General features: G+C 50.6%; 1 protein-coding gene across 2 annotated transcripts in view; it reads right to left on the bottom strand.

Annotated features, from left to right (window-relative positions):
- Positions 1-15,077, bottom strand: part of CSNK1E (casein kinase 1 epsilon) — a 59,019-nt gene extending 43,942 nt beyond the window's left edge. For both annotated transcript variants that reach the window (XM_044679392.1, XM_044679393.1), the window contains exon 1: positions 15,002-15,077. In XM_044679392.1, coding sequence (XP_044535327.1) covers positions 15,002-15,077 — 76 coding nt within the window. The remainder of the gene's footprint in view (positions 1-15,001) is intronic.
- Between the last annotated feature and the right edge of the window lie 395 nt (positions 15,078-15,472).

The following is a 15,472-nucleotide window of genomic DNA, read 5'->3' as shown; positions in this document are numbered from 1 at the left end:
TATTCTTTAATTTAATGGAGAACTCTCTGGGAGGAGGAAAGAGGAAATGAAGAGGAAATAAAGGGAATAGAAAAGCCATTTTAAACATTCGAATTTTCCTTGTAATTTGCAAGGATGAAACAAGAAATTTCTGAGGTATCCCTTTCCTGAAACTCATTTGCAGACTCCATGGACCAACCAAAGAACATTTATTGTGCGCTTCAGTCTCCACTGGAGCCCTAGAACAGAACAGGAAGTACACTGAAAGTGGGTGTTAAGAGGCAGCTGGTAGTGTAATGAACCCAGAATCAGGAAGACCTGGGTTCAAAACCAGCCTCAAACACTTACTAGCTGTGTCATAATCTTGGTTTGCCTCAGTTTCCCCAATTGTAAATTGAGAATAATAAAATCTACTAAGTGGTCTGACCTTAGGCAAGTCACAGTTTTTCTGGCCTTCGGTTTCCTCATCTGTAAAACAAATGGGTTGGCCTAGATGGCCTTTAAAGTCTCATCCAGGGGGCAGCTGGGTGGCTCAGTGGATAGAGAGCCAGGCCTAGAGACTGGAGGTCCTGGGTTCAAATATGGCCTCAGTCACTTCCTAGCTATGTGGCCCTGGCCAAGTCACTTAACCCCCATTGCCTAGCCCTTACCACTCTTCTGCCTTGAAGCCAATACACAGTAGTAATTCTAAGATGGAAGGTAAAGGTTTAAAAAAAAATAAAATAGAATAAAAATAAAGTCCCTTCCCATCTGGGATCTTGCTTCTGGCATTCTGTAGCAGTGTGACCTTGGACAAGTCACTTAACATGATGGCAAGTTCCTTCGTCCACATAGATATTCCTGCTTCCCAGAGGTAGTGAAATTCAAGGCAGATTCTCCTATCTGTGCACAATGGCCCTCATGACCAGTGGGGACCTGCCAGCTCTCTAAAAACATAAGCTCTTCTCTTTGTTACCCAGGCCCCTTTTTCTCTCACTACACGCTGGGGCAAGAAGTGACAAAGATAACGAGGCAGTGTAGTGACTTAACCAAGGACCATTGGTGGTGAGTGACAAAACCAGGGTTCAAACCCAGAGCAAAAAAGCTCTCTCAGGACCCCATGTGAATTTGAACCCAGGCCCTTTGACACCAGAAGCAGTGGCACATGGACATCTCCCAGGGCAGACAGGGCTCCCCCAATCCTGGGTACGAGTCTCTGGAAAGCCTAATAAGTCTCCGAAAGGCCTGAGGTCTGTCAGATTCAGAGGTCCCAGGCTCACAGAGTTAAGAGTAACCAGGAACCTCACAAATCAGCGAGTCTAAATAGTTCATTTTATGAATAACATGGAATTAGGATTTGGGGGATACTCTATGTATCACCCTGTGGAATGGCTTGTCAACTCCGGCTTGGGGAAGGGAGACAACAAGAATTATGTCACCCTGAAAAAAAAATTTTAAATTTAAAAAAAATGGAAATGGTTCATTTTACAGATGAAGAAACTGAGTCCTAGAGATTGAGTGACTTGCCCAAGGTCACACAGATAATAAGCAGCAGAACTGAGATTGATTCTCAGGTACGGAACATCCTCTTCTCCTTAGGAGGGGACTCACCTGGGAGAGGTCTTTTCCTGTTACCCTCCCACAGGCAGAGGTAGAGGGGTGTTCCCAGGGGAGGACCCCAAGCATAGGGCCTGCCTTGGGTCCAAAGGGCCCACCGGGCAGAGCTGGAAGCAGTGGAGGGAAGCAGCAGGAGTCACTCACAAGGGACCCTCCAAAAGCAAAGGCTGGACAATGGGTTGGGCATGCTCTGGTGAGGATCCTCCATCTGGGCTGGACTAGGGATCAACGGAGTGGATTTGTCCTCAGGGGCAGGCAGGAAGCAATGGTCTCTGAACCCCTAGACCAGGCAGATAGTCTATAAGCCAAGGGCGAGAGGCTCCTAGAGCCCCTGAGGGCATCCAGTCCAACCTCTTCATTCCACATTTGAAGAAACTGAGGCCCAGGGAGGGAAGCTGAGCAGGCAGCGACAGAGACATATTTCACTTCACATATACTTATACTTTTTTCTCCCTAAATACTTCTTCCTACTGACAAGAGTCAGAAACTATAGCTTTTACCCATAGCCCTAAATATTTTATCCATTGGAACTGGAATGAGGAAGAGCCACATTCAAATCCTGCCTTAGACACTATCTGTGAGGCCCTGGGAAAGTCATTCAATCTCTACCTGCCTCGGTTATCTCATCTATAAAATGGGAATAATAATAATAATAGCACTTACTTCCCAGGATTGTTGTAAGGATCAAATGAGATATTAAAGAAAGCACTTTGCTAGACCTTAAATCACTATATGCTAGTTATAATTAATATTTATTATTATTGTCATTATTTTATATATTTATATCATAAATATATTATAAATTACATTCTATTTATTTTATTTATAATAATTTATGATATATTGATTATATTAAGAATATAATTATATTCTATTTCTATATAACTGTATACTATATTATTATAAATATATGTCATATTTATATAATATTATTATTATTATTATCATCATCATCATCATCATCCAAGGTCCACATTTCCAGGACTGGAAAGGACCACATAGGCCATAATCTTTTTATTTTATAAAAGAGGAAAGAGGGGACAGCTGGGTGGCTCAGTGGATTGAGAGCCAGGCCTAGAGACAGGAAGTTCTAGATTCAGAGCTGGCTTCAGATGCTTCCTAGCTATGTGACCCTGGGCAAGTCACTTAATCCCCATGGCCTAGCTGTTACCACTCTTCTGCTTTGGCACCAATACACAGTATTGATTCTAAGATGGAAGGTGAGGATATAGAAAAAAAATCTAAAAATAAAAAATAAAAGAGGAAAGGGAGGTCCAAAAAGTTGAAGTGATTTGCCTAAAGTCAAACAACTAGTAAATGCCAGAGAGAGCATTTGAACTCAAAACCTTTAACTCTGGAGCCAATGCTCTATACCTTATTGCCTACCACTATCATGGCTTAAAGGCATGCCATGTTACCCTACTACACCCCAAATATCCCCATTCCCCACCATAGCCCAAATCCCTGCCTGACTTCCTTCTATAATTCCAATGATCCAGCCTAACTTGGGGGAAACAGCATTGGTTTTGGAGACAGAGGACCAGGGTTTGAATCCTGTGTTTGCTCCTTATTCCCTATATGAACTAAAACTAGTGACTTCACCTCTGGGGGCCTCAGTCTCCCCATCTGTAAAAAGAGGGGGGTTGGACCAGATGGTCCCTGAGGCCCCTTCCATGTCTAAACCACAAGCCTATGAGACTATCATGGACAATCTCTTTGGCTTCTTTGCAGCAGACTGGATTGGCCCCTTCTAACGCTTCATGGGAGCTCTGGATGGGCCGGGCCTGAAGAGGAAGTGAGCCGAAGACACACTTCTGCATTTTTGCCCTTCTGGATGCTAAGAATCTAAGCAGAGCACAGGGAGGGCCAGGGGAAGCAGACTAGACTCCATTTCTGGTTTGCTCTCCTCAGCCCTGCCAAACTGGTTTCAAAATCAGGAATGGGGATGGGATGGGGTACACAGGCTCTGCTGGGGGCCTATACCAGGTCTCTCTCATCAATTAAGCCTGGCTCTGGGCTAGCCAAGATGGCATCTGCCACCAGAACAGACCTGAATAAGGGTAAAAAATAAGGAAGGTCAGGCCCAAAGCCACATGGGGGTCAATTAGAAGTCAAAGGATCTGGGTGTGAATCCAGGTGCGATCATTTATTCCCTGGGTGACCTTGAACAAGTTTCTTCCTCTCTCTGAGCTCCCTTTCCTCACCTATAAAGATACGAATACCAGATAGTTATATGTTACTATCTCCAATAGGAGAACTGATGTTAAAATATTCTGTGAAATGCTACCTAGGGGGACTGTAAAGTACAGTGGGAAAAGCCAATTTTGTAGTTAGGGGACCTGAGTTCAAACCTTGCCTCTGATGCTCACTACCTGGGTGACCTTGGGCAAGTCACTAAACTCCTGTCCGAAGAAGGGTTGGACAAGTTGACTTCTCAGGTTCTTTCCAACTCTGGCCCTAGGTTCCCATGGTCTTACGTGAAATGGTTACTGTTTCCTTTTTTTCTCCTATTAGTGCAAAAAAATTTATAGTTAAACCTTAGGAGTTAAAAAAAATAAAGATAGAATAACTGTATTTCACTATAATTAGTCTCTTTTGTATTCATATGTGGGCTTTTCTTTGCTTTGTATTTATAGGTATATTTTATGCTTTTAAAATCATTATGCTCAGGAGTTCCTAGGCTTCCCCAGCCTACCAGAGGGGACCATGATAGGAATAAAGGCTAAGAACAGAGACAGCTAAGTAGTACAATGGGTAGAGTACCAGGCCTGGAGCCAGAAGGGCTGGGTTCAGATCTGACCTCAAAGACTTTCTTGTTGAATGACCCTGGGCAAGTCACTTGACCCCCATCTCCTAACCCTTTCCATTCTTCTTTGTTAGAGTAGATACTAAAACAGAAAGTAAGGGTTAAAAAAAAAAAAGACTAAGAACTCCTGCTCTAGTCCAATCTCTCCCTTTTATTTATTTCAAATTAAAAAAAAATTTTTTTGTTCATTCTGATGTTGACCAACATATACATTTCCATATACCAACTCTGTATTTTACAGATGAAGAAACTGAGACCCAGAGGAACAGAAGTGACTTGTTCAAAGTCACAGAACTGTAAGGAGAACCCAGGTGGCCTGGCCAAAGGACTGGTCTGGGATTCTTTCTCTAGTGTGGACCTCACTGACTGTTAGGTCCCTGTAAGCATTCAGCAGGCTGACTGATCCGCATATTTCAGATGATAAAGTAGAATTGGGGCATCCATTGGGCCCCAAAACACATGAGAGAGTCTCATGCCAGCAATCCAAGGCCAGCAACCAAAGAAATGAGAGGAGAGAAGAGGGGACCCACCGAGAAGAGGAGGTAAGGTAAGAAAGGCCAAGACCTTGGGCATGAGAAAGAGAACTATCCAGGGGAAATAGTGTGTGGGGGGACTTTCTTAATAGCTCGTGTTTCTCTAGAGCAGTGGTTCCCAAACTTTTTTGGCCTCCCGCCCCCTTTCCAGAAAAAAACATTACTTATTCCCCTGGAAATTATGAAACTATTTATTGAACTCAGAATAGAATGTAATACAAAAAAAGTGTGGCCATCACCGCCTCCCTGGATCGCTGCAGCACCCACCAGGGGGCGGTGGCACCCACTTTGGGAATCACTGCTCTAGACCGTAACTTTCTCCTCTGTAAAATAGGGATATTCTGCCTTTCTGGGTGGTGGAAGGGAAAGAACTTAAAAGCTCATGTTTCTCCAGGCCTTCTTTTTCTCCTCTGGAAAATGGGGACAAAGTTCTTTCCTTTCAGCCACCTAGAAAGGCAGAGTATTTAAATCTAGCCTCTACACCCCATGTCCTCCATCCCACCTGGCCCGGCCCTGGAAGGAAGCCACGCGTTGGTCCCACACACGTCTTGGGCCTTTTCAATGGTGGACACAACGCCGTCCTCACTGAGAAAAGCAGGGTGTGCTTAGAAGGCGAAGCATTCACTAGAATGGGATCAGAGTCGGAGCTGGAAGGGTCCTCTGAGCTCGGACAGGAAACTGAGACCTGGATCCCAAGCCTAAAAGCACGGAAGCAACATTCAAACGAATGTGCTCGGCCCAGAATCTTTGGGAAGAGCCACGTTCCGCCTCCCCCAGCCTTCTCCCAACCCAGAAGGAGCCTGTGGTTGGGGAGGCGGCGGGGCTTTTTTTAGGCCAGGAAAAGCACAGACACAAATGGCCAAAGGCTTCACCACCAGCCTACCCCACCTTGAACCCAAACCACGCTCCAAAGGAGCAAGAAGCCTCTTAGGGGAGACACCCAGGAGGCGGTGCCTGATCCTATTTTGTCCCTCTGCCCTTCTCTCGTGCCAAGCCTGGGAGGCCAGCATGGCACATAACACACCTATTTGACACACGTGGAAACTGAGCTCAGAAAGACTCCTTGCCCAAGTCTAGGCTGCTACTCAATGCTGGGGCTTGGATTTGAACCCAAGATTCCTGACTCCCCAAAGAGTAGCCTTTAAGCTCAATGAGCTCTACCCACTGCTGCTATAGAAACAGGAAGGAAAGGTCAAGTTATGGTACTGAGGAAGACTAGATATGTGACCCTGGGCAAGTCATTTCCCCCTGAGCCTCAGTTGCCTCAGGCATAAAATGGGCTAACAACACTCACACTGCCAACCTCAGAGAATGATCGTGAGGAGCCAGTGAGGTAAAGCAGGCCAATGTATGCACAAAGTGCCTTATAGAAAAGCCAAGAGTAACAATAAGGGACTCCCCCTCTTCTCTAGGGTTTTGGGGACCCTGCTCTCTCTTGGTTCAGACCCATGGACATCTCCTATGCTTTTGTTTTAAACCCTCACCTTCCATCTTAGAATCAATACCCTGTATTGGTTCCAAGGCAGAAGAGCTGTCAGGGCTAGGTAGTGGGAATGAAGTGACTTGGCCAGGGTCACCCAGCTAGGAAGGGTCTGAGGCCACATTTGAACCCAGGACCTCCTGTCTCTCCATCCACTGAGCCACTCAGCTGCCCCCTCTCCTGTGCTTTTGCACAAGCTGTGCCCCGTGCCAGAATCAAATGCCACCCACCTTCTCCAGAAAGCCTTTCCTGATCTTCCCAGATTCTAGGGCCTTCCCCCCCCCCACATGACCTTCTTCTACACATGTTGTCTCCCCTGAGAGAACATGAGCTCCCCCAGGCCAGAGCACATAGCTAGCTGGTGCGAACAAAAGCTCTTCATGCCAGACAAGGCAAAGCCCACCAGAGAGGTGCCAGGAACCCAGAAGAGCCTCCTGATGTCCTAAGAACCAAACCCTTTCTCTTCCTCAGTACAGAATCTGGGAAAGGGGGTTCCCCTCTCCAAAATCTCTTCTTAAGGACCCTCAAATTGACACTAGTCCTTAGAATCCATCAGGTCCAGTCTCCCATTTTACAGGTGAAGAAACTGAGGCGCAGGGGAACCCAGACCACTGGTCACTGGAGCTCCTCCGACTCCAACCCCAGCTGGGTACCTCTCCTTGCATCCCACGTCTTGAGCCCAGGCCTGGGTATACAGGAGGCACTTGGCACTGGTTTATTTATTTATTCTCCCTTATCTCTACCTCCAGCCTCTCAAGCTTTGGGGTCTCCAGTCCCCTTTACATCCTTAAAAATGATCAGGGGCTCCCCAGAAAGCTTTTGTGGATGTAAGTTCTATTGTTATTTACCACATTAGAAATGAAAGAGGGCAGCTGGGTGGCCCAGCAGTGGATGGAGAGCCAGGCCTAGATGGAGAGGGAGGTCCTGGGTTTAAATCTGGCCTCAGATACCTTCTAGCTGTATGAGCCTGGGTAAGTCACTTAACTCCCATGGCCAAGCCCCTGACTGCTCTTCTGCCTTGGAACCAATACATAGTATCAGTTCTAAGGTGGAAGGGAAGGGGTTAAGAAGGAAATGAAAGCATCTTAGTATTATTCTGGATATTGTTTTGACCTGGCAGACATCTCCCCAGGGATCTTGGGGACCCCTGGAGGGTAGAGGGAAGATGTGAGGAAAGGTTAATTTCCTAGAATCACCCCAAGCTCAGGTAGTCCAACGCTTTTATTTGGGGCCCAGAGAGGGGCATGACTTGCCCAAGGTCACACAGGGATCAAACGATAGACCTGGGAGAGGGGGAGGGGCAAAGGGAGGGGTTGGACATCTTCTAGGGATCCAGAGAGGGAAAGGCACTCGCTGGGAGGTCAAGCCGCAGCTAAGAGTCCCTGCCAGAATCCGAACCTTTAACACCAAATCCAATTTCCATTCCAGTAAATCACAAAATCCCCCGCCGTCGTCCCCAAAAGGGGAACCGAGAGCGTCAGGGGATGCGTGTGTCGTTTGACACAAACGGGGGGTTTCTGACCCCCGTCAGCGCCAAGTCCGGAAGGCCGTGGCGAGCGGAGCAGCCCCGAGCCGGCCCGGCAGGCCCAGGCAAGGCTGCCTCCCCCCACTCTCCCTCCGCCCTTCCCATGAGGCTGGAGCAGATGGCAGAAGTTGGAAGGGGTGAGAGAGTTAACAGGCCCAGAGACAAAGGGAGCGCAAAGCTCCTTCCTCCTCCCCTCCCCCTCCCCTCCCCTCCCCTCCCCCTCGGAGGGAGGGCCCAGCCACCAGGCTTGGGAGCCCCAGACGAGCTATTGGCAGCCGCGGCCCCACAATGCCTTGCCCGACAGACAATTCCCAGCACACAAACGATCGCCTTTCCTCGGGCAGTGCCGGCCCTATCGGGCGGGCGGGCGGGCTGCCGCCTCCGCCGCTGTTTTCCTCCTCTCCTCCCCTCCTTGCCCCCGGCTTCTCTCTCTGAGCCCCAGGACCCCGGCCCCCCGGGAGTGGCCCAAGCCCCAGACTTCAACAGATCCGGCCAGCATCTTCCCTGTCTCTCCCCCTAATATGCCTTCCTGTAGGAGCGCCATCACCTCCTTGAGGCCCAGGCCCAGAGGGGAGCCGGCACTGGGGGGTGAGGAGCAGGATAGAGCCGAGAATAACGAAGCTTTACAAGACGCTTTAGATAGACCCAATGTCTCCTCTGATTCCCGAGGCAAACACCCCCCCCCCCCCCAGCTGCTGTGGTTATTCCCATTTTACAGATGAGGAAACCAAGGCAGAAAGAGGTTGTGAGACTTGTCCGTCCCCCCTCAGGTCACACCGCAAGCCCAGAGCTCTACACCATGATCTGCTGGATGCCCTCAATGGGCCTCAGTTTGCTTCTCGGTAAAATGCAGGATTTGGACTCAGGGATTTGGACTCAACTCTGCCTCCTTTAGGCCCCTCCAGGCCACACAGCTGTGCACTTGGGTTTCCCAGGCCTCTGAGAGGCAGGGAAAATAGCAATGGATTTAAAGCTGGAGAACCCCAGCCTCCGACCCTAAGCTACTTCTTCACAGTGTGACCCTGGAAGCATCGGAGTGGAGAGCTTCCAAGGCCCCTTCCGGTTCCGAGGGTCTATAATCTTTGGCTCCCCCTCCTGTGACCAGGGATGTGTTTCTACGGGACTACTCAGTCCCTCGAACCCTTCCCAAACACTTATGCCACTCAATGGAGCACTCCAGGAACTGCTGTACTGATTTTCTCTCTCCTAGTGAGCTTCTTAAGAATGAGGACACCAAGTCTTCCTCCCATCTCTCGTCTATCTTTGCTCACATCCTACACTGTATACAGTAGTGGTTAATAAATGCTTATTAGATGGATGAATGAACGAACGAAGGAAATATCCACAATCTGCATCTCTGGGGATTATAGCTGGGGGAAACGAGAGGCAAAATGAGAAGGGAAGAAGGGAGAAAGGTCAGCATGGGACCAAGCAACATTGGTTCAAATCCCAACTCTGTTGTATGCTGCCTGTGTGACCTTAGACTTAATCTTCTTGGGCCTCGGTGTCCTTCTTTGTAAAATAAGGGGTTTGCTATAAATTTGTTATTGGAATAAAGATAAAAGGGGCATTGGCTTATATAACGAACCTCTGAGGCAATCCAGTTCTCAAACCATGACCCTGTGGGTCAGAGTTGAATCCTAGCCCCTGGGATAAGTCCCTGCCCACATCTCAGCCTTCTCTTCTAGAAAATGGAGAAGCTGGCCTTGACCACTAAGGCCCAGTCCCTTCGACAATCCTTCGGATCCCTGCCATGGGTCTGATTACCAATCAGTCACCTCCCTGCCCTCCTAATGGTGAAAAGAAATTCCTTCTCCCCTCCACCCAAAAGAAGGCAGATGGAGCAAATACAGCTTCCTCTTTTCTCTTTGACCCCTCTGCTCCACCCTCAGTCCCCCTCCTGTTCAAGGGGCTCCTGCTAGTCTGGAAAACAATTTTTTTTGGAGGCGGTAGTGAAGAAGAAAGGCCAAGACATCCTTCCCCCACCCCTGGCTCCATGGAGGCCAAGTTAACAGGATGAGGACCAGCTCAGAATCCAGGGTCCCCCTGAGGAGACCCAACCCAACTCCAGTCCTGTTCCTCACCCCCAAAAAAGAGGGCTTTGGCACCTGGGCCTCCATTTGGCCAGAACAAGAGACAACTGAAACGAGCTCTAAACACAAATGTCTACCCTGCTACCTACCAGCTGTCCTCCTTGGGGCAGGACTAGGGGGGAACCCACCCTTGTGGGGAAAAGCCCCAAGCCCTCCAGCCTCCTTCTAGGCCCACATGACCCTCTGGCCAGCCCAGCAGTCCTAGAAAGCGACGGAAGCAACAATGGAGGACCCTGGCCTCTCTCCCCACCTGCAGAGTCCATCTGCTGTCACCCCCACTGAGCCCCATCACCCGCTTGGAGAAATTGGCCAGAGCTCTGAACAAAGGGGGAAACGGGTCACTGATGCTACGAAGGACCAGGAGGAGCATGGGAGTAAGGGAAAGGGTTCCAGAGACTAGCCTGAGGCTGAGATTTATCATGGTTTTGGTCATCCTGGACAAGAGGCACCCAGACAGGACAGAGGCCTGCATTCAATTCACGGGTGAAATGTCGACAAAGTCCCAAAGGGCCTTCGACCCCAGGAAGGGCTGGATGGTGGGAAGGGAGAGGAAAAGGGGGGATTCAGGCAACAAGCAACTGCCAATCCTCTCCACCTAAGGGAAGGGGAAACCCGAACCCTGAGGAATCCTTCAAAGCAAGCCCTGGTTGATGTAGTGAAGTGGGGAAATGCAGCATCGAGGAGACACCCAGATTTTTGAATGGGGTCACAGGGAGATGGAAGCTCAGTCTGAGTCAAGAAGTCAAGTCCCAAGAGCAGATGCGATCCCAGGCAGCATTAAGAGAGATCCAGAGAGGGCAGCTGTGTGGCTCAGTGGACGGAGAGCCAGGGCTAGAGATGGAAGGTCCTTGGTTCCTGCCTAGCTGGGTGACCCTGGGCAAGTCGCCTAACCCCCATGGTCTAGCCTTTCTGTTCTGCTTTGGAACCAATACACAGCATTGATTCTAAGATGGAAAGTAAGGCTTGAAAAATAAAATAAATAAATGAGAGAGACCCAGAGCCCAGGACCAGGACGCTAATAGCCCTGCCTGCCAGACCCCACGTGGAAGATTGGATTCAGTTCTAGACGCCAAAATTGAGGAAGGCTATCGATAAGCTGGAGAATGTCCAGAGGAGAGTGATCAGGATGGGGGCCAAGTAAGGGTCAGCTGAAGGGAGTCATTAGCCTGGAGAAGGGAAAACTCAAGGGAAACACAATAGGTGGCTGCCATTTTCTGAAGGGCTTCTGTGTGGAAGAGGGCTTGGGCTCCAGGGGGCACAAATAGGGTCAATGTTAAGGTGGGGAAAGGGGCAGAGAGGCAGATTGGGGTTTGTTGGAAGGAAAAGTTTTCTAACAGCCAGGACTGTCACATCAACAAATGTTAATTAAGCATCTTTTTTTTCTTTTTTAAACCCTTACCTTCTTGTCTTAGAATCTACTAAGTATTGGTTCCAAGGCAGAAGAGTAGTAAAGGCTAAGCAGTGGGGGTTAAGTCACTTGCCCAGGAAGTGTAGGAGGCAAGATTTGAACCCAGGACCTCCTGTCTCCAGGCCTGGTGCTCTATCCACTGAGCCACCTGGTTGCTCCTTACTAAACATCTTCTGTGAGCTTTCTAATGACCAGAGCTATCTTCAAGCAAAATAATCTGGCTGCTTTGGGATATAGTGAGCCCCCCATCACTATAAGTCTTGAAGCAAAAGCTAGGGATCTTGGAGATAACAATCATAATAATAGCTAGCACTTCAACACTTTTAAGGCCATGAAATGCTTTAAGAATATTATCTCATTATTCTATTACAAAAATGATTAATATGGAAATAGGACTCGAGTGATAGATAATCCACGTAGAACCCAGTGGAATTGCTTGTCAGCTCTGGGAGTGGGGAAGGAAGAGGGAAGGGAGACAAGAATCATGGAACCATGGGAAAAAATTTAAACTAAAATAAAAGTGTAAAAAAAAATAATATTATCTCATTCTCACAACCATCCTGAGAAGGAAGTACTATAATCTCCATTTTGCAGATGAGGAAACTGAGGCAGGAGATGAAGCGATTTGCTCAGGTGTGAGGACGTTGGGGCAAGTTAGGATTCAACCCCAAAACAGAACAATTTGGGAATCAACCAACATTCCTGCTCCACATCAGGAAGAAAGTCAACGTTCCCACACTCCCAGGTCTCTGGCAGCACCGAGCGCCGTGACCTAGCTGTACACAGCAGGCGCTTAATGTCGTCTTTAATTGAAATCTCAGCTGGAATAGTAGAGAATTATACAGTATATACTGTTTTCTATGTATATTGTAGGAAATATGTATTATAGAAGACTATATTATAGAAAACTAAAATAGTACATAGAAAACAATCTAGAAACGAGTAAAGAATGTTATCTTTAACTGGAATCTCAGCTGGTATAGTATAGAATTATACAGTACATACTGTTTTATGTTATATATGTGTGTGTATATATACATTTATATGTACATATATAATAGAAAACAGACAAGAATGTTTTCTTTTTTTCATTGGACTCTCACCTAGTAGAGTAGAACGGATCCTGGCCTGGGAAGCAGGAGACTTTGGGTCTGTTTGGGCCTCGGTGTTCACATCTGCCAAATGGGGATGGGGTGGGGGTGGAGGTGAGCCCAGATAATCATCAAAGTCCTTTTTAGGCCTTTGGAGTTCAGGCATCCTGGAGCCTCCCGGTTAGTGCAATTGGAATTAAAGCAGAGGCATCCCGGCAGCTTGATGACGGGATGTTGCTCCCCTGCTTTAGTCAAAACCCTTCTCAAGAAGCCACCTTTTCCACGAAGCCCTCCTTGATCACTCTTGGCCATGGAGGTCCCCCAAGCTGAGCCCTAAATCCCTGCAGGTCAAAGCCTGGTCCCGACCCCCTCCGCCCCTCCCACGGCGCCCGGCCTGAAATCCAAGGCTCCAAGGCCTCATCTTCAAACACAGACTGTGGGGAGGGATTTAGAAGGCTGCTCTGGCCCTGAATCCATCTGGCCAACCTGGCAACTGGACCAGCCCTTCTAATGGGCCGAGGCCCGGGCTAGGCACTGACCCTCGAGGAGTTTCCATTCAATGGGGTCATCGGAGAGCTGGCCAGGCCCTTCCTAGGCCTCTTTCCTGAGAAGGCCGCGGGGCTGCCCGGGGGGGGGGGCCTGGTTCTGATTCCCGCCTCGGACCCCCAAACCATTCACTTCTTCCGCCTGGTCCTTGGTTTCTCCCCCTGTACAAGGAGGCCTCCAAGGTCCTTCCCAGCTAGGCCGCTCTAGGCCTTTAGGGGAGGCGAATGAGAGGGCAGCGACCTGTCCAGGGCGCCCAGGGAGGCCCCCCAGCTCGTGCCCCAGCTCGGAGGGCAGCCTCCGGAAGCTCTCCCCACGGGCGTCTGTGGGGGGGCCACGCCTGACCTCAGGGTCATCACTGCAGGGAACTCCCCCCGTGGAACACTCCCTCCGCAGACACAGCCTGGGCACTGCCTGTCCCTCGGGGCCTCCCAGAGCTGGGAAAGCTTAAGCGGCAGGCCTAGCCAGGACCCATCCAGGCAGGATTCGAACACGGGTCTCCTTAACTCCCGGAAGGGCAGCTGCCGGCCGCTCTATTCCTTTATGGAAAGCAATGAATGGAATAAAGTGTGTCTGAGGCCAGACTCGGAAAAGATCCAAAGGGTTCTCGGGGCTCTGCGAGGGCCTTTCTCAGCTGCCCCCTCCCCCCAGAAACAGGAAGGATTTCCCATGGTTCAAGCTGTCCAAAACTGGAGCAGGCTGCCTGGGGGAAGAGGGTTCCCCGCCAGGGAGGCTGGATGGAGATTTCTGCTCTGGTCCAGCCTGGCCTGGGGGGGGTGGTGGATGGGGGGGTGACTCTCGGCCTCCAGCAGACATCAGGCTCCCCACTTCCTGCAGGCCCGGAGGGGAAGGGGCAGCAGGCCAGGAAGAGAAATAGCGTCTCCATGAAAAAAAAAAGACTCGGGGCAAGCTGGGACTTTGCACAGGAAGTGTTTCCGGGCAGGGGGGTCCCCGGGCTCTGGGAGCAGCCGCTCCGCGTCACTCTGGACGCGAGACCCGGCAGGACGACGCGAGGGGGTCAGACGGCGGGGAGGGATCCCCGCAGAGGCTGGGGGGCACGCCGGGCCGAGCTGCGCCCCCATCCCCCCTCGGGCCGGCAGGCAGGCGAGCGACACCCGCCTGGAGCCTGTTCCCACGGCCCAGGCTGGAAACCTGGGTCACCCCGGCTGGTCATCTGAGCTAAAAATATCTCCTCCCGCTGCGGTGGCAGCAGCAACAGGGACGAGCCACCTTCCCCGGCGGGGGCAGGGCCTGCCCGCCGGCCAGCCCCACCCCAGAGCTGTGTGCCCGCCAGGCTGGGCATCTCGGAAGAGCATCTGGCCCTGCCGCCCTCCACCCGGCACCAGGCTGAGAGGCTCTCCTCAAAGGTCGCCCTCGACGTTTTACAGAGGGGTAAACTGAGACTGGGAGAGCGAAAGGAACCAACGAAGGCCACACACATTCTGTGTGGGTCACAGATTCAGGGCTCGGGACCTGCTGGCCCAGTTTCCTCATCTGATACACCCCGAAACAGGCCCAGAGGGGAAGGGATTTGCCCAAAAGTCACTCTATAGACAACAGAGGCACAGGGGGCAGCTGGGTGGCTCAATAGATAAAGAATGGGGTCCTGGGTTCCAGTCTGACCTCAGACTGAGTGACCCTGGATAAGTCACTTCACCCCCATGGCCTATCCCTGACCTCTCTTCTGCCTTGGAACCAATACACAGTCCTGATTCTAAGATGGAAGGGAAGGGTCTAAAAGAAAAGAAAACAGATGCGCAGAGAGTTGAACCCAGGACTCCTGACTCTCCATCCAGAGCCCCTTTCATTTGAGTTTCCAAAGCCCCCTGCCCCATTTTACAGACCCAAGTCAGACGCAGGCCTTGCCCCCAGCTCTGCTAGGAGGGGCCCCTGGCTCTGGGGGGAGAGGGGAGCCCTCCCCAAAGGCCCCGGGAGCCGGCCACTCACCCAAGTAGATGTCTCCGAAGGAGCCGCTGCCGATTTTTCGGCCCAGCCTGTATTTATTCCCCACGCGAAGCTCCATGATTCAGTCTCCTTGGAAGAGAGGAGAGAATGGGGAAAGGCAGGTCAGGTGAGGCACAAGGCTGGAGAAGGGGAAGCCGCCTTCCTCCGGCCCCCACCCACCCCCAGGGCCCGGGAAAAGGAGAGGGTGGCTCCGGGGAACCCAGGCAGGGTGTGCCCTCCTCGCCAGGAGGGGAAGGGCAAGACGTGGGCCTGTCCCCCTTTCTCTCAGGCCCCGGGCCCCGGGGCAGGCGTTCATCCTGCCAGGGACCCACGCCCTGGGCGCAGGGTTTCGGGGGCCAGGAGAGAAGCGGCACCTAATAGGACCCGGACACCCGTGGACTCTGTTTTTTTAACCCTCACCTTCCATCTTAGAATCAATACTGTATATTGGTTCCAAGCAGAAGAGAGCAGTCA

Source organism: Gracilinanus agilis, chromosome 5 (assembly GCF_016433145.1).
Source record: "Gracilinanus agilis isolate LMUSP501 chromosome 5, AgileGrace, whole genome shotgun sequence".
NCBI lineage: Eukaryota > Metazoa > Chordata > Mammalia > Didelphimorphia > Didelphidae > Gracilinanus > Gracilinanus agilis.
This window is presented reverse-complemented; position numbering and strand designations above follow the sequence as displayed.